Source organism: Fringilla coelebs, assembly GCF_963513975.1.
Source record: "Fringilla coelebs genome assembly, chromosome: 27".
NCBI classification, from domain to species: Eukaryota; Metazoa; Chordata; class Aves; order Passeriformes; family Fringillidae; genus Fringilla; species Fringilla coelebs.
The window spans coordinates 1,848,224-1,874,088 of NC_140053.1; the positions used below are offsets into that span (position 1 = coordinate 1,848,224).

General features: G+C 57.0%; 2 protein-coding genes across 4 annotated transcripts in view; both read right to left on the minus strand.

Annotated features, from left to right (window-relative positions):
• KCNH6 (potassium voltage-gated channel subfamily H member 6) overlaps positions 1–1,077 on the minus strand; it is a 32,890-nt gene extending 31,813 nt beyond the window's left edge. For all 3 annotated transcript variants that reach the window (XR_014616781.1, XM_084222079.1, XM_084222078.1), the window contains exon 1: positions 800–1,077. Coding sequence is in view for 2 of the 3 variants with exons in the window: in XM_084222079.1 (XP_084078205.1) it covers positions 800–875 (76 nt within the window). In the remaining variant the exon portion in view is untranslated. The remainder of the gene's footprint in view (positions 1–799) is intronic.
• Positions 1,078–8,118: 7,041 nt separating this feature from the next.
• ACE (angiotensin I converting enzyme) lies at positions 8,119–25,569 on the minus strand. Its single transcript, XM_084222223.1, has 25 exons — positions 24,959–25,569; positions 21,478–21,645; positions 20,131–20,218; positions 19,467–19,610; positions 19,034–19,225; positions 18,792–18,889; positions 18,087–18,259; positions 17,592–17,815; positions 16,070–16,214; positions 15,691–15,789; positions 15,368–15,490; positions 14,688–14,899; positions 14,059–14,195; positions 13,643–13,801; positions 13,168–13,255; positions 12,815–12,958; positions 12,405–12,596; positions 11,959–12,056; positions 11,504–11,676; positions 10,857–11,080; positions 10,479–10,623; positions 10,202–10,300; positions 9,679–9,801; positions 8,970–9,157; positions 8,119–8,720 (listed from the first exon to the last, which is right to left on the minus strand). Exons 1-25 carry the CDS (start codon positions 25,166–25,168, stop codon positions 8,533–8,535), a joined length of 3,834 nt encoding a protein of 1,277 aa, XP_084078349.1. The 5' UTR covers positions 25,169–25,569; the 3' UTR covers positions 8,119–8,532.
• Between the last annotated feature and the right edge of the window lie 296 nt (positions 25,570–25,865).

The window sequence follows — 25,865 nt, forward strand, 5'->3', positions numbered from 1 at the left end:
TTCCATCCCCAGGGTCACGTCAGTCACTGCCAGGCCAGGCAGCGCAGAGCCTGCAGGGATGGCAGCGCCGGGGAATTTGCCCACTCGGGAAACTTGAATACCCACAAAAAAAAAACCAAACCCAGCGAGCTGGGGCAGTCGGGGGTGCACGGCCCCGGCACCCCACAGCAGCTCCCCGAGCTCAGTTTTTGGGGGACCCGGGTCATCCCCAGCATTGTAGGGGGACCCAGCCCGGTTGGGGTACCCAGAGAGTGGGAGCGGAGCCCCCGCGCCCCCACCCAGCCAGTGCTCCCCTACGTGCACGGACTTTTCGCTGTATTTGACACGAAACCAGCCCAAAAATTCATATAAAGAGATTACTCGGAGCAACAGCAAATGGCAACGTTTCACCAGGGACGGCGGCCGCCGAGAGCGCAGAGTTGAAGGCAAACAGGCAGCGAGCCCGACTGCGCTGGGGTACACCCTGTCCCCCCGTGCAGCCGGCCGGGACCCCCTCCCCGCCAGCCCCGGCACCCCGTCCCAGCCCGGGGACTGGGGGGGTCGCGGTGTCCCCGGCCCCCGGGGAAACACCGAGGCCGGGATGGCTCGTCCCCCTGTGTCGCCCTGTCTATAAATACCCGCGGGGACACTGCCTGGCTGTCGCCCACCCCTCTCCCCCCTCGGGAGGTCACAGGGGCGCCTCCGCGCCCCCGGGGACACCCTCCCGCCTTCCCCCCCTCCTCTCCCCGCTGTGCTTCGAAGTTGGGGGGCCGCCCCGGCCGCGGGGGAGCGGAGCGGGACCGGAGGGCGCGGTACTCACTTTGTCCTTCAAATTTGCGAATGATGGTGTCCAGGTAGGTGTTTTGGGGGGCCACATGGCCCCGGCGCACCGGCATCGCTCCGCTGCGCTCTGCGCGCCCCGGGAGCGGCGGAACTTGCCGCGGGCGCGGCGGGGAGCGCGGCCCGGCCCCGGAGCGGCGCGGCACGGCACGGCGCGGCCCCGCTCCGCCTCACCCCAGGGCTGACCGAGCTCTGGAGCCCAGCCGGCCCGGGGCTCCCATGCTCCCGGTGGCCGGAAGGGGGAACCCCTCCGCCCGCCCTGCCGCGCCCGGCCCCGGGCGGGGGCGGCCGGGGAAGATGAGGATGGGAGGGGGAAGCGGGGGAGAGAGGGGGGAGGACCCGCTTGAAAGCGGGAGAAAATAATAGAATAAAATAATAAAGAGTAGAAATCCCCAAAGTGCTTAGTCACCGCTGCCCCGGCCGCCCGGAGGCTCCGGGGGAGCCGTCAGCAGCAACAGCTGCCGGCCGGGCAGCGCGCACCCCCCGGCGGCCCCCGGGGCTCCCCCGGACCCCCCGGCATCCCGCGGCACCGGCCCCGCACGGCCCCGGCTGGCACCGGCCCCGCGGGCGGGGGGGTCCGGGGCGGGGCGCGGGGCGGGCCGGGGAGCAGGTGGGTGCTGAGGGTCCTTGAGGGGCTGGGGCAGGGCGTGCGGAGAGGTGAAAGAGACTTTGGGGAGCCGGGACGGGGAATGGTTTGGGGGTGGAGGGAGAATCCCGATGGGGCTGGGATGGGGTGGGGATGCGGTCCTCGGGGTGCCGGCAGAGGATGTCCTGGAGGGATTGGGGTGGTGGAGCTGGAGGTGGTGCTGGGGATGTGGGGATTTGGTGGGAGTGCAAATGAAGGGAGCTGGGGGTGCTGGAGAGGGGCGCTGGAGGAGGAGGAGGCACCGGGAGCGCCGGGAGCTGACGGGTGGGGATGGTGAAGGAGGATGGTGGAGGAGGGAGTGATGAAGAGCGCTGGGGTGCCGGGGGTGGCAGAGGAGGGGATGCCGGGGTGCAGGGGGTGGTGCAGGTGGTGCTGAGGTGCAGGGGGTGGTGCGGGGGAGGAGGAGATGCGGAGCTGCAGAGGCAGAAGAGGGGGTGCTGCTGGGTGCAGGGGTTGGAGGGGGCAGGAGCAGAGCAGAGGGTGCTGAGGAGGGAGTGTCGGAGAATGGAGTGCGAGGGAAGGGGAGAGGGGGGCTTTGTCGGGATGTTGGGAATGCCGGGGGATGCCGGGGGGAGGGCAGGGTGCTCCCAGAGGTTTCCGAGGAGGAGGTCAGGGTGTTCCTGGGGGGCCGGGGGTGCCGGGGATGCCGGGTGCGGGGCCCCGGCGCTGTCCAGCCGAGGTGGTGCTGAAGGGGCGGGCGGGAGGGGGGACCGGCTGCTTCTTTTAGGGGCGGGGGGCTTGGCATGGGACGACCCTGCCTGGCACAGGGCTCTGCGGGCACAGAAAATCCGTGAGGAACACGGAGCGTCCTGAGACTCCTGAGAGCTCTGAAGGACATGGAGAGTCCAGAGTGTCCTGGGAGCTCTGGTGGACATGGAGAATACAGGAGGTTCCAGGGTTTTGGGGTCACAGAAAGCCTCATGGGCCCTGGTGGGTCCCCAGGTCTCTGTGGGACATCGGGGTCCCACGGTGATGCTGCACTGCTAGAGCAAATGTTCAGACCTAGACCCAATTCACTTCTTCTCCTGCCCACCTCAGGGGTGGAGGCCAAGGGGACCAGCTCCCTTTCCTTCCTGAGAAATCCACTCTGGCTGACCCTCTTCTCCTGTGTCCACTGCTAAGGACAGTGTCCACTGAGGGGCTTTCTATTATTATTTTGTTATGCATGATTTTTCAGGCATGAAATTGCTCTAAGAGGATTATGGTCCATTATCATCAACAGAAGTGTTTTGCTGGGATTTTCAATTAATATTCCAGTGCACCTCAGTGATGTCCATGTGGACCAGGCCATGCCAGTGGGGCACTCGACCCACAGCATGGTTTGCCTGGTTTGCCTCCTGTCCCTTGGCCAGCAATGCAAGTGGGTGAGGCAAGCGCCCTTTCAGCCCATTTTGGAGCCTCAGTGCTGTTTTTATCTCCATCTCTCAGAGAAGTCAGCCTTCCCTAACGCAGAAAAACTTGTTCTATTGTTGAAGAGGGTGAAAAACCCATTATCTCCCCCCATCCACTCTGCACACTGCCTCTGCCGTGATTTACTGCGACTCGTGGAGGATGTTTTGCTCTATATTACACAGATGCAGCTTAATAGCATGGGGGAGGGAGAGGGACACAGAGTCCAGACTCCTGCCTTCTCTGTTTTCTTGTTGATATACTGTGTGACTCAAGGGAGACAGCTCTGTGCTGCAATTTCCTTGAGAAAATAGGGACATTGGTCACTTGGCCTGGTAAAACCTCTTTGAGATTCCTGGATGACCAGTTCTGCAGGGGAAAGCAAACCATTACTACTACAGCTAATATGATAGTAATTATGATTATTAATCACCAGGCAGTCAGGATTTAAGGTTGGCCTCCTGCCCTCCTCTCATCCCATAAATCAGCCCGGGATGTTCACGGACACGTCACGTGGATGAGGATGTGTCTGACAGAAAGGGCACGTGCCAGCTCAGAGCCCTTCTGGGGGGGTCCCCAGACTGGAGTGTGGGGGCACGGGGCAGGGACACAGCCCTGGTCCCTGCAGCCCCTCTGCCAGGGCTGGGCTCTGCAGGGACCCCAGAAAGGCTGGTCCTGCTCCAGTGGGGCCCCTCTGATCCCCCTTTCTCCGAGCAGGGCTTTTGTCCCAGCACGTGGCTGGTGGAAGAGCTTCTCTTCCCAGCCCTCTTCCCCACACAGCCCTTGCATTTGGAGCTGAGTCATGTCATTCTCTTTCAGGTTATTATTGACTCAGCTCCAGGAGCCTCCCATGGTTCTTCCAGGCCCCTCAGTGCATCCCTGTAGGGGCAGCTCATCCATGCAGCTGCCAGCCCATGCCCTGCCTCCCTGCCCTCTTTGCCCAGACTTCTTTCAATTCCCTGGGTTTTAAGCATATGCTTGTAGTTAATCCTGTGCTTACATTTTATCCCAAATTGGAAAAATTGGGGTCTTTGGGCAAATTCTCCTGCTGTTCAAGTCAGCTGAAGGGCTCCCTCTAATTTAACTGAACAGTAATCCTCTCTCTCCCTGCCCTGCTCTCCTCCTCCTCCCTCACTCAGTTCTACTTCTCCCCCCTCCTCCTCCTCCTTTTTCTCCTCACTGAATGTTTTTGAGGTTTTACTCCTTTCCCCCCTTTTTTTTTTCCTTTCCTTCCCACACCCTGGGGAATCAGTGGGAAACTACCTGGTTTCCAAGGGCAAAGGAGACCTGGGTGTTTCCCAAGGGTGTCCTCCCCCTCCCTGCTCCTGGGAGCGCAGGGATTTCTGATCTGTGCAGGAAATTATCACAGGCACCTTGGGAAAGGAGCTGCAGCCTTAATGGGGTGTGGATTTGTGGTGGGAGGTGTGGGATGGAGGGGATGGGAGCCCACTCGGATGCCAGCATGGCAGCTGTCGGCTGGCACTTGCCAGGAGAAATGTTTGCCAACCGAGACACGACATTTCTGTAATTAGAGCCACACTGCAAACACAGCTGGGAAGGGAGAGACAGGGCTTTCATGGTCCCCAAAGCTGCTTCCAGCCACCAGGACTGTCCCCAGGCACTCTTGGGTGTCCTTCTGCCTGGCATGGCTCATGCCCCTGCTCTGCCCTTCACCTCTGGAGGATGCTGACACGGGATGGAGGAATTGGGGCTGTAAATTTATTTTGCAGGTGGAAGGATGCTCCTTGTTTTGGCTCCTTTCTCTGCCTCACCACTCCAAATCTTGATGTATTTTTTCAGGTTCTCACCTCCACACTGTTTGTTTGTTAAGTATGAAACAAAAAACAAACAAACAAAAAAAAAGGGTAAAATGTGCAGCCAAACTGAACTCTCATCAGCCTGGGCCTTCCCAGCCCTGGGAGACTGCAAATCTGGAAAGGACTCAGTGACATTAAACCAAGTCACGGACATTGTTCCCTGACAAAGCCACTTCCCACTTGTGACTGGCAGGAAATGCCACGGAGACTCTGCTCTGGGACGTGGCCACTCAGGTCATGGCATCCCCCTGGCATCCTGCCTGTCCTCACTGCACAGCAGGGGAAACTGAGGCACGGGGCAGGCTCGTGACTCACCTGCCAGGAGGATGGATGGGGCCTGCAGGCTGCAATAACTCGTGATGCTGCAGGGAGGAGCGGGGAAAGGCAGCGTGCAGCGGGTCTGTCTGCTGGAAACTCCCCTGGGCAAGGGGGGAGAGGAGCCCATGCCAGGTTCCCAGCATTTTTGGTGGGGGACAATTCTCTCCCTGTCACCTGGGATGGCTCAGTGGGACAGTGTCAGCTCAGGGGGGAGCTGACAATTCCCCACCAGCGGTGGGACATGGGCAGAGCCTGCTTTGGGGCGCTGCTGCTGAGGCACCCTGAGACAGGGCAGGGACTCAGTGAGGCTGGGGAGAGGGTCGGGACCCCTGGACACATCCCCTGGGGAGGATGGGACCCCACTGGGTGCCCAGTGCCTCCAGCCACAGGCAGGATGACCCCCCTCCATCAAGGATGGGCATTGGGAGGGTAGAGGTGTCGTTTGCCTTGGAGCTGGCCCCGTCCCCCTTGCTAGGGAATTCTAGCTAAGCCATGGAGCTGGGAAGTCTGAACTTGCTTAGGGGGGAATATGGGGTCTTTCCCCCCACCCCCAAATTCACTTTTACACCCCTCAGCCCTGCTTGAGCAGTGGGGAGGGAAGGACGGTGCTGCCCAGAGCAGGGCTGCAGCCAAGGGCAGGGGGCTGCAGGGACGGAGCTTTCCCAGTCCCTCCTGCAGCTCACCACAACTCTGCTGTCCCCTGAGACCCCCCCAAGGCCACCTGGCCCCTCTCCCCTGCCCAGGGTGGCCCCTTCTGCCGGCCCCAGCTGCTGCCAAGCTGTGGCTGTGCATTTCCAGGCGCTCCTTGTCCCCGGGGAGGGGAATGTGAGGAACGCAGCCTGTGCACCCTGTCTGCTCCTGCCTGGCCACCCTGCAGCTAAGAATAGACCTGCCTTGGCCAGCCCCACCAGCACCACGGGGCTGTGGGCTGTGGGAACCCCCAGCCACCTTCCTGAAGGGAAAAAATGGACTTACAAAAAAAAGAAAAATGGGTTTCTCTGATTCCCAAAGGGTCCTTGTGCTGGTGAAGGGAGCCCAGGGTGTTTCTTGCTTTGAATTCCTGTGATTTTAAAGCAAATCTCCTCTGGAAGTTCCATGTACAGGCAAGGGGGTGCAAAGCAGCCCCCCAAGCCTTGGTACCCGCTGCCTCCTGAACTCCCCTCCAGGAGCTCTGTGAATTAAGGGGGAATCTCCTCCTTTTTTCTGCTTTTACATTTCTTTTTTCTCCTTAGGGAGTGATTTCGCTGAGCCTCCTAATTTCAGCTGCAAGCATGATGCAGAAGGCAGAAGGCAGCAAAATCTCTCCAGATGTTATCACAACGGGGAAGGGAAATCATCCTCGGTTTAAAGCTGCCTTGTAAAACACTGCTGCTGGCTTGGCAGAGCCCTTGGGGCACAAGCTGGCCCTGCTGCCCTCAAAAGTCTCACCCAGGCCCCCCATCTCAGCCAAGAAGCTCCAGTGGAGCTCAAGGTGGGACCTTCAGCCTCCCCCTGGGCTGGACTGGGCATAGCCTTGTGTCCAGCCCCATCTCCTGGGTGGACTTTGCACCTGTGCTGAAGGTAGCCTGGTGTCCAACCCCATCCCATCTGCTGCGTGGACCTTGGCCCCGTGTGGAAGGTTGGCTGGTGTCCAATCCCACCTGCTGCACAGAGCTGGGACCTGTGCTGAAGGAGCCTGGTGTCTGCCCCTGTCTTCTGCATGGCTGGTGGGCCTGGGCTGGCTGAGTGCCTCTGGACACAGCTCAGTGCACCCCTCATCCACCCTCGTGGCCGTGGCAGGACAAACTCAGCTCCTGTGTGGATTCTCTCATGTTTAGCTAGGGCTGAGTGTATGTGGCACTCCCTGAGTGACAGTGTTCAGTGTGGTTCTTTTTTTTTTTTTTTCCTTTTCCTTATTTTTTTTTTTTTTAATCCTCTTCTCCAGAAAGCAATTTTCATGAAACTTGTAGGATCTTGATGATCTTGGAGACCTCTTTTCCTCCACTAATGGGGCAGAAAGGAGCCAAGAAGCTCAAAATTACCAGTGAGGAATCGAGCTGGATGGAGCACACCTGCTGAAAATACACTTGGCTTCCAGCTCAGCTCTCACCGTGCCAGGTCTCTGCTCCGTGAGCAACACACTGCTGGGAAGGGGGGAGAGGAGGGAGCCTGGTGTGCTGGGATGGAAAGCAGATGCCCGGGGGTGTGGGGAGGGAAGGACACGCCGTGATCCGCGCTGCTGGGGCTGCTGCTCGGGGTCTGGGGCTGCGGCAGAGCCGGGGAAGGTTGAGGTGCCACCTCCCCGTGGGCGTCCTGCGCTCGAGGAGATGGAAAGCAAACAAACACCCGAGTGTGGGCGGGCAGACACCTGCCTGCTGCTCCTCTGCCAGGTGCGGCAGCCGCTCCCAAGCCTCGGCTTCCTGGCTAAGACACGAGCGAGGGCAGAGGCCATGGGATGGGATAGGGATGGGTGGATCAGCCAGATCCCCTCATTTCCCCTGCTGCTTCGGGCTGCAGCAGATCACAGCTCTTTAAGGCTGCAATAATCCCCAGCCTGGGATTAGTTTTGCACCTAATCACCGCAGAACAAATAGGAAGTTTTATTTACAGAAGCAGAAGAAAGACGAGGCCGGGCACGGGGAGGACGGGGGGGAACGGGTGGGCCTCAAAGCACGGCTGATCCCAAGATAATCAGGAGCTGGAGGGCAGGAGGTGATCACTGACCTTGGAACCCCCTCCCCGGCTCTTACGTAAGTGTGGCACTGCTGCTGGAGCCACAGCAGGGGTGAGCTCCAGCCTGGTGACCCCTAGCCCTTTAAACAGCTCCCGTCTGGACTTTGGGGATTCCTGGCCCTGATTCAGCCCCTCCCTGAGGCACGTGCTGCACTGTGAACCCACGAGCTGTCAGCTCTGACGGGAGCCGGGATTCAGGGGAGGATGGAGATGCTGCAAAGGGATGCTGATCTTTCAGATGGGGAGGGGAGAAGCTGGGTGCTGCAGCTCTGTTGCCTCAAATCCCCCAGGGATTTGTGTCTGCACTGGGTTGGGGTGGCAGCTCTCCTGCTTGAGAACCTCGTTCCACTGAGCCCCCAGCACACATGCAAGAAGAAGCTGAGCTGCTGCTCGAAGGGGGACAAGACATAGGTTTATTTTTCATCCATGCAAGCGAACAGCCTGGTAGCAGGCAAACCAGGATGTGCTCCATCCCTCCCCAAACTGCCCTCCGTCACTCAAGTCTCTGTGGCTTTGCCCACAGAAAAGAATTGGCTGGTGGGTGACCAGGCTGGACCAGCTCCAGCCCTGGGCACAGGGGCAGCTTGTGACGGCTCCGTGCCTGCCGGAGCCTGAACTTCTCTTTCCCCTGATTCAGACATTGACAAATAAATAGCTCTTCTCTGCTCTGGTTCTTGCATAGTGGAAAGGAATGTCTGACCTGATAGGAGAGAGTAATCCTGGGTTGTGGAAACCCATGGCTTCCTTGGCAAGTGTGCCCATGGCATGGCTGCCAGCCTGGCCAAGTGCCCATGCTTGCACCCTGTCTGTGTTGCCCTGCTGGTGGCTGCCTTATTTCAGTTCCATTTCTGAGATGGATGTGAAGGCCTTTCCCCTGGCTAAGAAGAACTTGACACCGAAGAAGATGGTGGTGATCAGGAAAAGGAGTGCCAGGGCGAGCAGGACCCAGCCCCCAGCTGTGGCTTGACTTTTGGTCAGGGACATTCCCAGGAAATCAGTTTTGCTGGAATCATCTTGGGCTGGAAAAGAGAGAAAAGAGAGACATGGTTGTTGCTGGGGGCTCTGGGCTGTGGTGTGTTGTGTCACCTTTGCTGGTCTCTTGGATGCCCTTTGGCCTCAGCTCCACGAGGAATCAAGAAGTATCCAAACACCCTGTGGTTTTTGGGATGGCCAAGCAGCACCAAGAGAGCTCCATTTCATTCTGACTCTGGTGAGGGCTGAGCCCTGGCCAGTCACGGACCTGCAGTGCCTGGCTGAGCCCTGCATACCTGTGTAAGGAGTCCAGCTGTACTCGGGCCAGCCCAGGACCTCCCCGTTCTTCTGGTTCTCTTTCTCCAGCCACGTCATGAGTGGCTCGAAGTAGCTCATCAGGGCCTCTGCTGACATGTTGGGCTGTCCTGTGATGAGCTGCATGGCTTCAGGCCATGGCTTGCTGAAACCCAGCTTCAGGGCATCCCTGTGGCAGGAGAAATCAGCTCCAGTGTGTTCCCCATCACCCTCTTGGCTGCCAGCCCCTCCCTTTCCCTTGGAGTTTTTGGTGTCAGTATCCCTGGGTACAGTCTGAACCCCCAGAACCGTAGGGCTGCCAGCCTGGAGCACAGGGGAGGACATTTATCTGGGGGGGAAGAGGGGTTTGCATGGATTAAAAACCTCCAGTGAATCCAGCCTGATGCAGAGCAGTCCCTGGGTGAAAGAGTTAATTTTGCAGGTGCTTTTCTTGAAGCAAGGGGGTTGTTTTCCCTAAGGAACTGGGGGCTGGGAGGAGGAGGAGGAGGAGGAGGAGGAGGGAGCCTTCCCCCTGCCAGGGGCCTAGCTACCATCTAGTGGCTGCCTTTGCAATCACAGCCCCAGAGCCCAGCCCAGGGTGTCCCCCGCAGGTATGGGATGGGAGGGATGACCAGGGGCTGTGTTGCCTCCTGTCTTGCTGGACTGGCTTTAAGGTATTTGGGGATACTGATGCCTTGGCTTTACACCTACCCCAAGAGCTTCCCAGCCTCCTTGGACTGGTAGATGTCACAGGTGTGCAGGGGACCCGTGTGCCCAGCTGCATCACAGAGTGCCTGGTGGAACTGGAACTGGATCACAAAGCTGACAAAGTACCTGGTGGAGAGGGATGAAGAGATGGGAATGGCCCCTGCTTGTGCCTGTGCAAGAGGGGATGTGGCTCCCCTCATTCTCTGGTTGAACCCTCCCAGTCTAGAGGAGCATCACTGGCTTTGGAGCTACACCTTCTTCAGCTCAGCTCAACCTGCTGAGGCCATTTCTCCCATAATGTGTTTTATGTTTGTTGGAGTGGATGAGCTCATCTTCCTTGGATAGGGAGAAATTCCCCTAAATCCAAACTTCTCATCTGAAGCTCTGTCAGGGTCTCTGGAGCTGCCCAGCCCATGCAGGATGGTACCACCAGCCATGGAAAAAGGTGTCATTGCTGGCATCTGACCTGGGGATCCTGCTTCTATGTCCAAGTGGTGTCCTTCGTGCCCCAGCCCTGCTGGCTCACCTAATGTAAGGGACGTTGGCAGGAATGTGAAACTTTGCCCCGGGGTCAAAGTCATCTTCAGACCTCAGTGCTGGTGGGCACAAGCCCTGGTACTTCATCCTGTGTGAGAGAGGGAGAGTCAGGTCAGCTTGGGGAGGAGGAGATGGGGCAAAGTGGGAAGGACAGAGGGAGGGGCTGTGTATCTCATCATTCCCATTGCAGTCAGCTGGACCACAAGGAGAAAACACCCAGTGGGACAACAGCCTTGTTTCAGAGAGGAGTCTGAATTCAATCCTACCTGAGGTTCCACCACTCCTTGTTGTACTCATCCTCCTTGATCCGCCCATCAAACACCTTCCAGCGCCACTGGTCCATGAGGTACCCGAAGGGCAGGAAGGCAATTTTGTCCAGGGCGATGCTCATCAGATAGTTAATATCACTTTCTGCCCGGGGCATGAAGATGTGAGCAAGACAGTGCTGTATCCCCCTCTCCTCCCTCTGTGGGTCATTCTGCCCCAGAACTGGGTGTCCCCAACAGGTCCTGTCCCCTCCATGCATGCAAAGCCACCATGTATGTCCCTGAGCCCTTCCACCTTGCCTAGCCCCTCCTGACCATCTGCATTTCCAGCTGTTCCCATCAGCATCCCCACATTTGCTGTGTGGCCCTCCAGCTCACCTTCGTTTTCCATGACTTGGTCCAGCAGGTTGATGCTATGGAGGTGTTTGGGGGTGGAGACAGACAAGGCCATGACATCCCCAACAGCCTCGTGGAAGCCAGGGTTGGCCCCATCACGGAAGGAGACAGGCTGGTCCTTGTACTGCAGGAAGTACTGGACGTGGCCCATCTCATGGTGCACTGTGATGAGGTCGTCCATGTTCACCACAGTGCACTGCTTGATCCTGCACCAAGACACAGGGGTTGGGGGAGAAGGGAGGGCAGGGGTGGCATGAGAACCTGCAGCACCCCCTTGAGCTATTTTTCCTTTCTATGTGCCTCCTCCCCATATCTGATGCCAGGCCAGGCTGGTCCTGCTCCACTGGGTTGGTCTCTTCCTCCTCCTGCATCTCCTGCTGACCCTGCCCATTCCTTGTCCCTGTTCATCAGCTTTTCCATTCTCCAGGACAGGGCAGGGTAGGCATGGATTGCCCTCCATCCACCATGGGGGCTCCTACCAGCATCTTGGGTACCAAGAGAAGTGCCATAGTTGGGGTGCCACAGCCACAGAGCAAGATACACTGTGGTGGCCCACCTGCCCTATTCTACAAAGATTTTTTGCCCCAGCACCACACCAGCAGTGGCCACACCCTGCTCCCCAGGGGCACCTGAAGTCCTTGCGGTTGTAGAAATCCCAGGCTGAGGCGTGGCACACCACCTCCCTCCCATCTGATGGCTTCTCTATCATGGACTTGTCCCAGAACTCCTGTGGCATCGGGATGAGGCCCAGAGAGGTGAAGAAATGGTCTGACTCTTCAAACATTCTCTTGGGTGTCCAGCCCTGGGGAAAGAGCAGAGACACGGTGAGGGGCAGTGGGGGATGCTGGGGTACTGGGGGCTGTGGAAGGATGGGAGGACAGGGATAACCTTGTTCTGGGCAGGGTAATCTCCAGGAGTCAGCTAGACCTGGATCCAGGTCTTGGCATATAGAGGTAGGGAGAATACAGATGAGGCATGGATTTTTTTTGGCAACATTAGAGCATTTGGCAGCATGGGTGGTGGCAACAGCCAAAGGTTGCTGGGTCCCAAAGGTTTCCCCAGAGCAGCCTAGAAAAGCACTGACCTGGTTTTTCATGGCCGGGGTGGCATCCACCTTGGTGGCATCTGGGAAAGGGATCACCAGGTCGAAAATGTTGGACCATGACTGAGCCCACATGTTGCCTGGGAAGTGCAGAAGGATGACACATGTCAGGAGGGAGACAGGGAGAGGAGAGCAACCAGTCCCTCCCTCCTCCTGCACTGGTGGATCACCTTGCCTGGTCCCTGCCTTGCCTGGTCCCTGCCCTGTCTGCATAAGGGCAATGTAGGCAGGAGCCCAGCCATGCAAGACAAGTCAAACCATGCTGAGCGTGCTGCCCTTCCCTGGGGCACATTGGCCTCTACAGACCCATCCCAGGGGACCTTTTCCCTTCAGCCAGAGCTGAACAGAGACCAGACTCAACTCTTGGTATGGCACAGAGGCAGCCACACCTGGTGGGAGAAGCAGTGTAGCTCAAGGAGAGCCCTTACCTAGCAGATGGGCAGGGATAGGACCCTTCAGGTTTATGTGCTCTGCACCATACTTTTTGTAGAGGGCTCGGCGTACATAAGCATGTAGGTTGAGGTACAGGGGCTGCAGCTGCAGATACAGCCTCTCCAGATCTTCCTCGAAGGTGGATGTCTCATACAGGGATCTCCAGTAGGCCCCATTGTCTGGGTAGCCTGTGGTAGGGCAAGAACAGAAGCTGTCAGTCTGTCCTTCTTAAGCAAGACTGCGTCTTGCTGTTCAGACACTCCAAGAGAGAGTGAGAGTAGATCTCCTGGGAGTTAGTGAGACATCCAAACCCTTGGGATTTTGACCCCCAGTTGGAAGAAGAGCCCAATCCTCTGCTCACAGGGGGTTAGGGCCATGGGGGGCTCAAGGGGAGCAGGGCACTGACCATTGAGCACGGCTGCCTTGTTGCTCAGCTCCACATATCGCTTGTAGTTGTTCCTCATCTTCTTCCCAGAAGCATCCCTCCAGCCCTTCCAGGCGAAGAGGAGCTCGTCATAGTCCCGAGAGGTGGCCATGATGTCTGTGAGGTCTGAGAGAGAGCAACAAAGCCACTGAGATGCTGTTGGATGGGCTGAGGAGATGCAATGGTTCTATACTGCGTTGCTCAGGGACCATCACAGCAAAGGTGAAAGAACCCTTCATGGCCTTTCTTCATGCCCCATTAAAAAAAAAAATCCAAAATTCCCTCCCTTCTGGGCCAGGTGCTGATGCCCCACAGGACACCCTGCTAGATCTTACCAGGATCCAGTGGGTGACAGGTTTTGTTCTCTCTGCAGACCTTGGCTACACTGTAGGTGGTCTCCATGTCTGAGAGCAGGGTGTTATACTGCAAAGGAAATCAGAGTATATGAAGTGGTTATCCTTGCTCCTGATATTGGAGGATATTGGAGGATGTCCCAGCCCACTGAGGTTTTCAGCTGTTTTACTCTGGTCCCTTCCAAGATCAAGTGTGACCCCAACAGAGGCAACACAGTGTCAATGCAAGAGGGCCTGGGGCCAACATCCAGGCCCCAGTGCAGCCTGGGTTAGGCAACCTTTGTGTGGGAAACCCTGAAGACAAGGATTTTGGCTTTGTGTAGAAGGTACTGAGCTATCACCTTTTTCAAGGCGGTGGCTGCCCAGTGGCATTTCTTAACTTTAGAGAGAAACTTTTGTCTTCACACAAGGTGATGGCCAGGGCCACCCTCTCTTGCTCTGACTCCTTGCCACTCACCTCCTTCAGCTCATCCTCAGGTAAGGCTGCCCTCTCAATGACACTCAGCTTCTTGAGGATGCGGGTGACACTTTCATCCTGGAAATCGGAGGTGTCAAACTGCCTGGCCCTCATGCCGTACTCCAGGGTGTGCTTGGACATGGCCAAGTTCTTCTCCAGCTACAATGGGAGAAGAAGACTTACTTCAGGGAGAAGACAGGCCACAGCTAGAAACACCACCTGGCATCCCATCTTCCCACAGCTGCCTTTGTGGGTTCCTCATGGGATGATGAGGGTTTTCAAGGAAAAGGGTGAGAGCGTTATCCCTTTACAAGGGGTAGAGGCTGCCCTGGTTTTCAGAGCCTCTGGGAAACGTGCCCTGGGTACCACCTGCCCTCCCTGGCTCTCCCTGCACAGCCCCAGGGTCGTTCCCATACCATGACCTCCTTGTTGTGGTCAGTGATGTTGGTGTTGTAGGCCCAGGATGCCTCGGTGTAGGCATTCCACACTTCCTCAGCTGTGCTGTTGTACTCGGACAAGAACTCTTTAGCTTGTGCCTCGTCTGCTATTTTGTCTAGAGGAGGAAATAAATGGGGGAAGAGGTGAGAAAGGTCAGGAGAGTTGCAAGAGCACTATCACATGGAGAAGCCATTGTTAAGCTTTCCCCAGAACAGCAGGTCCATTGAAGGATGCCACAACTTGGGAGCAGGCTGAGCTAAGAAATGGGGGAAGAGATGCCCAGCTGGGGTGTCCCATTGACAGAGGATGGGATGACAGGACAAGTTGCATGGACTCTCCCATGGGAGCACAAAGGATAAAACTAAGAAGAGAAACTCTTCACACCATGACTGATGACATCACTACAGAGCTTCAGACAATGGCACCTGCCTCCAGGGAAGCAACACCCCATGGGACTTCACTGGAGCTGCCTATTTCTCTTTCCTGGTATGGGGACCACCCCACCCACAGCAGAGACCTTCCTCTGCTTCTGTCTGTGGGTTGATGATGTCCCTTGGGGGACCTCTTCCTGAGCCTCCCCAAACCTGGGATGGAGCTGCAGCCTTACCAATGCCTTCAGGGTAGCCTTCAGGGACAGGGGGACGCCAGTCAAACTCAGGCCAGCCCAGCACCTCATTGGTCTTGTTGTTTTGCTCCTGAAGCCACTTGGTGACAGGGCTGAAATACTCCAGAAGGGGTTCAGCATCCATCTGACTGGAGCCAGTGAGATTCAAGAGGATTTCCTGCCACGACTTCGAGGACCCAGCTTTCAACACTTCTCTGCAGAGGAGCAGAACAGCAAGAGCCAGCATGAGGCCAGAGGATGGATGGGAGAGAAGCAGTGATAGTATCTCAGCATCTTAAGGGTTGAAAATGCTGTTCCAGAGTGGGACATGAACCTGGGAACTGCCCTGGAAGACACCACCTGTCTTGCATGTGGGAACTGAGGACTCCCTGTCACACACTCATGCATTTAACACCCAGGGAATCAACAGGAGCCAGCTGTGCTTTAGTGACCTCTTGTCTGTGTGGGAGCTCATGGCTGGGACAATAGCAATACTCTGGTGAGGACCACTCACCCCACCCCAGTGCTTCCATGTATTTCCATCCATCCATCCATCCATCTGCAAAGCTATTTCTCCAGTTAACTTTTCCTTCCTTCCTTTCTTCTTTCCTTCCTTTGCACACCATCAGCTTCCATGCACACATCTGCCCATGGGGATTTTCCTGACCCTCCTCTGTCCCCACCTGAGTTTGTCTCCAGCCTCTTTGGACCTGTAGATGTCACAGGTGTGCAGGGAACCGGTGTGGTTGGCTGCCTGGCACAGTGCCTTGTGAAACTGGAACTGGAGGATGAAGCTCACAAAGTACCTGCCAAGGAAGCCCATGAAGGTCAGAACTGGGGACAAGGGGAAGCAGACCCAAGAGCTCAACGCCACCATTTATGGTCCCAAGCACTGGGAGATCTCTGTGTCTTGAGCAGGAACAGCACATGACAGTCCCTGCCCACAGAGGTGATCCCCCACCCACTGCATCCCAAACCTTGGTCCCCTTGCCAACACTTCTTCTACCTGATGTAAGGAGTGTTCCCCGGGATGTGGTACTTTGCTCCAGGGTCAAAGTTGCTCTCATTCCTTGAAATCGGGGCACAGATGCCCTGGTATTTGGTTCTGTGGACAACATGAGCATGGGAATAATAAAGGGTCAGAAGAATCTAGTCAAAGAATAGGAAGGCTTGGCACAGTGCTGAAGAAATCTGCACAATTAGAGCATGATTCCATCCATCCATCCATCCATCCATCCATCCATCCATCCATCCATCCATCCATCCATCTCTCTCCCACCATCTCCATGGTTACTTTTACGCTTTTTCTTTCCTCTTTCCTGCCTCCTTTCCTGGCACATGCCCAGCTCCCACAGCCACACCCACCCTTGGGGACTGTGCCCTACCTCAGGTACCACCAATCGTAGTTGTAGCGGCTCGGCGGCGTGCGGCCACTGAAGACGTTCCAGCGCCACTGGTCGATGAGGTAGCCAAAGGGCAGGAAGGCAATCTTCTCCAGGGCCATCTTCAGCAGGTAGTTGATATTGCTCTCTGCATGAAACAGAGCCTGAACCAGGCTGGAAAGGAGTCTGCATAGACAGCACTACAGGCACCCCAATTTTAGTGGGCAAGAAGGTGGGCAGATCTGGATGAGAAATGGGGACAGCATCTCAACGCCTAAGCTTGCTCCTAGAGAAGGCTGTGTAGGACACAGGAGGTTTCTCTAGGTAGAGTTACTACCTGGGGCAACACGTGCCTTTTACTGAGTGGGGACAATGAGAGTGACACGTGTGGTGTCCCCTTGCCCTTAGCCCAGCTCTCAGAGTTAAAAGGTCTTTGGTGAATGTAACTCTTCACACTTCCATCCTGGGGCCTCAGGGTAAGGGGGTTTGGGGGAGTTTGTTCTGCAGTCACACCACGTTAAAGGCTCTGATGATTTAAACCCAGAACCAGAGTCAACTCTAGGACAGCCACCACCGTATCATGAGGAGCACAGGGGATGGTCACATCTGTTTTCCCCCCTCAAGGAAACCCAGGGAAGGAAGTTTGGAGAAAGATCTGCTGGAGACCCAGCTGAAGCAGTGGGGTCAGAGAAGGGTTGGCAGCACTGCCCTGAGGGGCTATTGGCTGCCATCACTATGGCAGCCTGGCTGCCAAGGGCTGGCAAGCCGGGCAGCAATGGCTTGAGGCAGAGACCATCTGCTTCCTTGTGTTTATGCAGCACTGGCCCGATGCTCTTGGCTGCTGTGCTGTCTTCTTGTCATAAAACGTATTTAATGACACGGCAGGAGGATCCCAGGACTGTCCCTCCTCCGCCAAGCAGGGCCTGGGGCAGCTCTGGGAGTGCTCAATTTCTTCTGCCACCATCTGCTTTGATGTGTTGGCTGAGGGATGTCGGGTGGGAGGATGAGGCTCTTGATGAGCTGGGCAGTGCCTGCAGCGACAAGTCCTGCCCTGCTGTGCTGGCTGGCAGCTGGACATGTCACCCTCTGACTGCCCTCGTGGCTGTGCACGTGCATGCTTGGGGCCAGCTCCTCAGAGCCACACCGGCAGCTCCAGTGGTGGATGCTGCTTGGGGAGGGAGCGAGGGAGGGAGGGAGGGATGCTAGAAAGGTCAAAGCCAATCAAGCACAAAAGTGTTGTTCTCCAGTTTGGGCTCTGTTGGTGAAAGGAAAGGCACAGACAAGCTCTGGAGAGCATCACTGCTGCCTCAGGGGTGAAGAGGATGGAGCCAAGAAGGGCTCTGCACGGACCCATGGAGACAAGAGGGCGTTGTGCATGAACCCATGGAGATGAGAAGGGGTTGTGGCAGCTCTGGGCTGCATTGCCAGACTGCAACCCACTGTGGCATGTCTCAAACCCTTCCCAGTGCCATAGGCACTGCCAGAGCCCTTCAGCTCACCCCGCTCCCCAGGGTGGCTGCCATACCTTCATCCTCAGTAGCATTGCTGAGGAGACCAATTTTCTTGAGGTGGCCGGGGGTGGAGACAGAGAGGGACAGGACATCACCGATGGCCTCGTGGAAGCCAGGGTTGGCCCCGCTGCGGAAGGACACGGGCTGGTCCTTGTACTGCAGGTAGTACTGGATGTGGCCCATCTCGTGGTGCACTGTGAACAGCTGCTCCATGGTCACCGACGTGCACTGCTTGATCCTGCCGTGGAAAAACAGCATTGCCTGAGCCCAGTGAGGGAGCCCTGTGCACCCCCTTGGCAGGAAGGACTCCCCACAGTCTCAGAGAGGGTGGCAGCACCCCACAGGGTAAGGGAAAGTGGAGGGGAAGGCAGGGCAGCATTGCCACTCCGGACCTCACATCAGAAAGTGCCATATTGGGGTACATGGCCAGGCTGGGGGTACCCAAAGGGGTGATCACCCACGGGGATAGGAGAGGGTCTTGCCCTGTAGCCCTGCACGTCCCCACAGACCTGAAGTCCTTGCGGTTGTAGAAGTCCCAGGCCGAGGCATGACACACCACCTCCCGCCCGTCTGTCGGCTTTTCCAGCATGGACTCCTTCCAAAATTCAGGGGGCATCTCCAGAAGCCCCAGGGAGGTGAAGAACTCCTCCGAGACCCGGAACATGTGAGTGGCATTCCAGCCCTGGTGGGCAGCAGGCAATGGGTTATGGCAGAGGAAGGGGCTGCCTGTGCCCTGGGCATTGCCCCCAGTGCTCCAGGACTGTGGGAAGGAGGTGAGTTGCTCCCAGGGACTGAGGTCTTGCCCCTCTCTCTGTGATGGGGAGGCCCAGCCCCAGAACTGGTGTGAACATTGCTAAAAAGCCCAAAGCAATGGTGGTGGAGCTCAGCAGGGGCAGGAGAAGGGAGCAGGACTTATACCCAAGAAGGGCTTGGAGCTATGTGATGGTGGGAATGCAGCAATGCAGCCCCCAGCCCGGGGACTGGCAGCAGTCCCAGTTCACTGCCCACTTTTGTTCCCCTGCTGCCTCTTTGGTCATTACCAGATATGGAGTAAGATCATTTATTTGTCCCTTCCCCTCCCATCCATGGATTTTCTGCTGTCCCCTATACAAGTATAAGAAATTACTCCCAGGGGGTCAATGTCATCGGTCAGCCTTGGCAACACCTCCTGCTTTTTCTCCCTGGTCCCTCCAATGAGTCCCTCAGCCCGTCACCTGCTCCACCATGGTGCTCGTGACATCAAGGTTGGGCTTCTCAGGGTAGGGGATCATCAGGTCATAGATGTTGTTCCACTGCTGAGCCCACATGTTGCCTGAAATGAGAAAATAACTGGAGCAGAGCTGGTGGCAGGTCAGAAGAGAAACACAGTGATAACTGGGACTTCTCTGGCCTTGTGTGTGCCCCTCTGACCCCACCAGCACCTCTGGGCACAGGCTGGGGGAGTCTCATCTCTTACCCAGGAGGTGAGCAGGGATGGGACCCTTCAGGTTGATGTATTTGGGCCCATAGCGGTCGTACAGCTTCCTCCGGACGAAGGCGTGCAGGTTGAGGTAGAGTGGCTCCAGCTGGTTGTAGAGGTGCTCCAGGTCCTTCTCAAAGGTGTCTGAGTCATACCAGGAGCGCCAGTAGCTGCCTGTGTCATTGAATCCTACCAGGGACACAGGGAAAACCTCTGTCTCCAGACCCCAAAGGCTGCCCCCAGTACCCACCCCCAAAAGGTGGGACCAGCAGCAGGATTTTCCCCCCTCCCCTAAAGCATTGGCACTTGGGAAATAGAGGTTGGATGCCTGGCTGCAGGCGGGGTGGGGAGAGCAGTAGGACATCCCAACATCCCAATTTCCCCCCCTGGTCCCTGCCCATGCTCTGGTTGGGGCCCCCTTGGTGTGTACCATCCTGCGAGTAGGCGGCGTTGCTCAGCTGCACGAACTCCTGGTACTTGGGGCGCAGCGGGTTCCCCGCGGCGTTGTGCCAGCCCTCCCAGGCGTACAGCAGCTTCTTGTAGCTGCGGGACGTGGCCATGATGTCAGATAGGTCTGGGACAGAGGGGACAAGGAGGACGTGAGAAAGCAGCTGGAGAGGGAGGCAGAGGTGCCACCACCACGCCAGACCCAAGCGCCTGTCACTCTAGGACATGAAACAGAAAAATGTGGACGCTGGATTTTCTGAGGAAAAAAAGAAGGAAGTCTAATTCTGACTTCAACATTTATAGATTTCCAAAAGTGACAGTGGATTGGAAGGTGAAAGTGTCACGCCTCCAATGACACTGGACAAAGTAACAGTTTATTAAATTTCTCTTCTTTTACGAAAGAATCCAAAACAATCAGTTATTTACATAAAATGTGTGAGAAAGTTCATTACAAGAATGTAAACATCAGAAGGCTTAGAAAAACTTAAAAAAACAGGGCAACAAGTGCCCATCCTCATACTGGGACAATCCTGATTAACATGAGTGGCACATGCCAACCCCAACCCACTAAGGATGTGGGGACCAGGACACTGTCCTGGCCATGGGGTGCTCAGCAGCTGGCAGGATCAAGGGGACAGGGACCATACCTGGCTCCAGATCCCAGCAGGTGCCATTGGGCAGGCACACCTTGGCCGTGGAGTAGATTTTGTCCATGTCACTCAGGATGGTGTTGTACTGTAGGAAAGGAAAAGACTGCTGAAAGGAAAGGGGCTGCCAGGGGATGGGAACAGCCCTTGAGAATCTGCAGGCTTCCCAGCTCTGGAGTGTGTGTGCCCAGACAGATGTGGGGAAGGATTGGTGTGTTTATACAGCACATTTTTGGTGAGATAAGTGTGTTATCACTCCGGGTTTTGGCGTGGTGGGAGCAGGGAGGCTCTTTGAGACAAACAATCCATGCTCCAGAGAGGGGCTGTTTATAAAGCTGTTTGTCAGCGGGGCCACGGCACAGGCTGTTTATCTAAATGGGTTAAAAAAAACTGGAGAAGAAAAGCCAGAGGATGAGGGGGATTTATTTCTGTGAACTGCAAAACCAGCAAACAATAGCAACAGGAGGTTTCCTGGAACATGCTTGGGAAGCCCATTCCTGGGGAAGGAAATTCCTTTGCTCTGTCCCTCTCTCCACTCCCATTCCTCTGCTCCATCTGGGCAGAGGGGATGGAGATGGAGACAGTGGTGGCTTGGGATAGAGCTGCTCAGGGATGGGAGAGACATGACTGATGTGCAGGGAGGAGACATGATGCTGTCTGTTGTTTGGAAGAGGGCAGGGATGGGTTTCCTGGAAGGAACTGGGGCCGACAGCTCTCTGGAAGGGATTGCATCCCTAGGCTTTGCCAGGGCTTGGCTGGGAATGGCTGTCAGGGAGCTGGGGGTCAGGATGGAAGGGCCTGTCCTGTGCTCATGTAGAGCAGAGTGGCTTCCAGCCTCAGCCTGGGCAATATTTTCATGCATGGAAATCAAAATTCAGATAAACTGCCCTGAAAGCTCAGGACTGTGATGGGGAAGGCTCAGGATGTCCTGATGTCCCTGGTGTGGAACTGTGTCCCCAAGGCACAGCAGTCCTTGTCTTATGGGGACCTCAGGAGCTGGGTGGCTGCCTCAGCCCTTCTTTTCAGTGGGCTGCATACCTGAAGAGCCCAGAGGGGTTGGGCACAGCCTGGCTGGTCTCCAGGTGATGCCCAAGACTGCTCTGTGTAAGCAGGAAATCTCCAGTTCCTGCTGGGACAGCTCCAAGATAAGGTTAGGGCTGTCTAATGAAGGCACCCCACATCCCCTGGAAATAGCACCCCATCTCCTCCTCAGTCACTGTGTAGGGGCCAGTGGACCCTCCAAAATGCAACAGGCCAGCAGTGGAGTCTGGATGCTTGTGAGAAATCCCTCTAAGGCATTTCACAGCACCTCAGCCTTGCCCAGGGCCCCTCTGCCACCTTGCCTACCTGCTCTCTCATGTCCAGGGGCAGGTTGGAGGGTCCCAAGGTCTGGATTGATCCAATGATTTTCCTCAGCTGGGGGTCACTGAAGTTATTCCACTTGTCGCCATAGAGTTCCTTGGCTTTCTTCCCCCAGAGCTCTGTGAAGTTCTGCTCCTCCAGTGATGCTGTGACCTGCATGGTGAGAGGGGACATGGGGGCTCAGGGCCAGCCCTAGGACATGCCACCACCCAGGCAATGGTTTGGGAGCCAGGGACAAAGTCATGAGGGTTTGTGGAAGCCAGAGGTGACAGGACATGGGGTGACAGGCAGGGGTGACAGGCAGGGCTGTCCCAGTCCATGGCACCCAGGGACAGAGGCAGCAGCTTCCACCTGGACTGCAGTGTCTGCAGCCCCTGCTCCCCTGTGGAGCTCTTGATGAGCACCTGCTGGTGGCCTGTGAGGGTGTTTAGGAGGGAGCTCCAGGGTCTCATATGGGATGGCAGTGCTGGGACTGGGTGACCAGGCCACGCAGTCAGGGTGTCTGGGTGCTCCTGGGCTGGCTTTGACATCTGCTGGACCCTGGTTTTGGAAGGTTTGGCTTAATTTTATTTCCATTCCTGCTTTTTCTCACTTTCACAGAAGCCCAAAAGATAACTATAAAGGTGCCACATTCACCTTTCTCCTTCTTCTATGTCCTCACTATGTCTGTACGCTCCTATTTCCATACATTCCTCAATTGGCTGTCTGCACCCTGTGACCTGTAAATGCCACATCTGGTGTTCACCCATTTGCTCTGTGTCCCCAGTTTTGGGTGTCTCTCTGCCACCCAACTCCTGCCAGCCCTGACCTCCCTTCCTGGGGCCATGGGCTGGCAGTAAGCTGCCAGCACTGTGGGGTGTTATTCAGGCAGCTGGGGCTGTGACCCTGCTTTTGGGATGGGGTGCAGTGCAGGTGTCAGCTGTATTTTTGGGAAGCTGCAATCTCTTCAGAGTGTTCTGGCCCAGTGCAGGTGGAGTGAGGTGGTGCAGAGTGCCTGGTCAGTGTCCATGTGCTGTCCTGGTGTGATTTATGGAGCTCATTAGCTGTGACTTGTGGCATTTTTAGCCTGGCTCCAACACGCCTGGTTTGTTTTATTTTAATCTTCACATTCCCTCAGCAGGCAGCAGGGAAGGAAGGGAGTTGTGATGTGGCAGAGTTGGAGGCTGCCCAGGGCAGATACCCACACAGCTGTGGGAATTCCAAAAGTGCCACGTGCCCCTGGCTACCCCTCACTGCTCCCACTGCTTCCCTTGGACATCCCAGTGCCCACAGCATCCCTGGCATCAACTGGCTCCAATCCCCCAACATGCCAGCCCCACAGACACCCTGCTCTTGCATCACCCCTCTAAACAGGAGATGCCTTTACCCCTTCCCAGACCCTAAGCAGAGCTGGAGGCTCTGGAGGAAGCAGAGTTCAGCTGTGTTTTGTTTTCTCCTTGAACAGGCACCTGTGTTTGGTCAGGCAAATTGTACCCTAAGCTCTCCTGACAGCTCTGGTGGAGTGAGTTGAGGCCAGTGGTGCTGCCTTGCCATGGCCATGCCCACCAATCCTGGCCCTTCACTGCCACACCTGGGATCTCTCTCTGCCCCTGTGGGGGGCTCAGAAGCCCCTTGGCACCCACAGCCTCAAAGCTCTGCCCCAGTCCCTCCCTGCTGGGAGCACTCAGGATGCAGCTCAGGACACTGGGACTGCCTTGGCCCAGGCATCTGCAGTAGTTCTGCACCCAAACATGACCAGCCCCAAGCCCCATTGCCTGCCTCTTGCCCAGAATCCCAGCTTGTGAAAGATGGTACATCTATCTGTCTGTCCAGCATCCTTCTGTCCATCCCTGCCCCTACCTTTGACCTCCTGCCTCTCATGTCCCTTTGTCACAGGGTCCCCCTTTTGTGGCAGGCCCCAGAGCTGCCCGTGCCCTGGTGGCCTGGCTCAGTCCCTCTTGTGTTCTGGATGTGCAGGGTTTGCCTGGCCCAGTGCTCTCCCAGATCCCCCAAATCCAGCCTGTTGGGTCCTGCTGGCCAGCTGTTATTCCTTCAGGAGCCTGTGACTCCCCATCCCAGCACACCTACCTGCTGCCCCATCCTGGACTGATCCCAGGGCTTCAGGTCCCCTCCTCTACCTGGGCTGGCTTAGGAGCCTTGACATTGCAGGGAGCTCCTGGACATGATCCTCACACATTTAATGGCACATAAAGGGGGGAAAGCTGCTCTGGAAACACCTCCTGAGAAAAGTCCATGCAAGGTGCTCTCCTGGCCTCAATTATGGACTCAGTGGAGCTGGGATGTTCATGCTCTGCCCCAAGGTCCCTCACCCCACCACATCTGCAGCTAGAGCTGGATGCCTGCCCAGACATCACGTCAGCTTGACAAAAAAAGGCTGAAGGGGCACCTGGGCCCTCTTGAGTGTCCTGCCAAATTGGCAGTGCCCAGACCTGGCAGTGATCTTTCCCCTGCACAGGAAGATGCATTTCCTTCCTGCACAGGACACACTGTGCTCCCGTCCCCACGGGGTCTGGAGGGTTCAGGGCTCTGTGTGCCAGCCCCTGTGTGACTCTGGGCTGGCTCAACACACCGTGGTCACCTATGGGCTGCACTGCCTCTTGTGCCCCTGCAGCCATAGGACTGACAGATGTGCCCTGAGCTGTGACTTGTCCATGACCCCATGCTGGGGACACCGGCAGCTCCCCGAGCACGGCTGGGACTGGGGAAACCACTGCAGCCTGCCTGGGCATTGCCCCTGCCAGGGCTGGGCTGGGCTGGGCTGGGCCGGGCTGGGCTGGGCTGCAGCTCACCCAACAGAGAACAGACCCCGGGCTGCTCCAGCTCCCTGCCCCACTAAATACAACCAGACACACACAAACTCCTGGGAGAACACACACCAGCCTGGGGGATGCACACAGCATTGCTCCCTGCAGAGGCTCTTCCTGCCCTAACCTGGGCTGATGTCTAATTCCCTACAGCCTGGAGTGCTTTCCCACCTCTGTCTTCGGCGCCATGGGCTGGGGACACAGGGACAAGAAGTGGCAGCCTCAGTCCTGATGCCACACAGCTGCTTGTGCACTTTGGGCTCCTGGTGTCCACCCCAAATTAAAACCCTCAGCACTGGGATGTGGTGACACCAGGCAGGGACAGGGACAGGGACAACTGACACCTGGCCCAGTTCTAGGAAGGGGGAAAGGAAAGTGGAAGGTGCTGGGAGCAAGGAATCACCTCTAAAAATAACCTTGACTCTGCTCTGGGACCAGAGCTGTCATTTTGGGGCAGAGTCTCTCTGAAAGCAAATTTGGGGCAAAACCCTACAGCTCCTGGACTACAAGTCCCAGCCTTGGTTTGCCACCCCGAGGTGCTGAGACAGAAACCCGCAGGGAGGAAGGGAACCACAGCAAGTACCTCCAGCGTGACCCAGCCCCCTCAGTCCCCGGTGCTGGGGACACCCCCGTGGTGGCATCGCCCCCGTCCCGCCACCCACCTGCAGCGCAGCATTCTCGGCCGTCAGGTTGGTGTTGTAATTCCAGCTGGCCGAGACGCTGTTGAAGAGGACGATCTCGGCCGTGCTGTTGTAGTCCGAGGCGAAGCGGGCGGCCCCTTCCTCGGTGCTGTTGTGCTGGGGGGGCTCGAGGTCGGAGCGAAGGGCGCCTGCGAGGTTCAGCCAGAGCAGCAGCCCCAGCGCCGCGGGCATCGCGGCGGGAGCGCGGCACCGAGGGGCCCCGTTCGGTGCCTTCCGAGACGGCTTTGCCTCCGCCGCCGGCTGCTTATAAACCGGCAGCTTTCGCGCAAACCCTGCCCACCGAGCCTGCCTCCCCTCGCAGATAAGAGCCGAGTATTCCGTTCTCCCTCCGGCGGTTCCAAGGCTTGCGGGAAGGAGCGGCGAGAGAACGCTGCCTTGGGGTGCAAAGTCCTTTTGGCTCCTGGCAGTGCCGGGAGGGAAGGGGAAGGGGCTGGGGCAGGAGGGAGGGAAGGAGATGGAGGAGAATCCAGGGAGAGGCAGAAAAAAGAGAAAGGAGAAAGGCTGGGGTGGATGGGGAGGGTGAGATGCAGCTCCATCCCTGCAGGGTCCCAGTCCCCTCCCGATTTGGCGCAGGGGGATCCGGCTCAAGTGATCCTTAGCAGAACATCTCCCCTCGCCTGCATCACACGGCAGACGCACCTCGGCAACACCCCGACCACCTGCGGGGGGCTGCAAGGGCAAGTGCAGGCGGGAAACTGTTCCTGTGGGACACAGCCAAGGGACTGTCTCACTCTGCTTCCTGCCAAAGGGACCCCCCCTCCCGACAGAACCTCTTATTTCAACAAAACAGAGTATTTCTCCAGGCTGTGAAGGAAATCACGTCACATCACACCAAGTGTTTTGGACTTGAAGGAATTAGGCTGATGAC

What these genes read in the sequence shown, in the direction of transcription:
- ACE (XM_084222223.1), bottom strand. Translation starts at nt 25,168, where the DNA reads ATGCCCGCGGCGCTGGGGCTGCTGCTCTGGCTGAACCTCGCAGGCGCC. An exon ending in TATCCCTGCCCATCTGCTAG is followed by an intron (nt 12,057 to 12,404) that starts GTAAGGGCTCTC and finishes TGCACTTCCCAG; the next exon opens with GCAACATGTGGGCTCAGTCA. An exon ending in GAGGCTGGGAAGCTCTTGGG is followed by an intron (nt 9,158 to 9,678) that starts GTAGGTGTAAAG and finishes CTCCTGCCACAG; the next exon opens with GGATGCCCTGAAGCTGGGTT.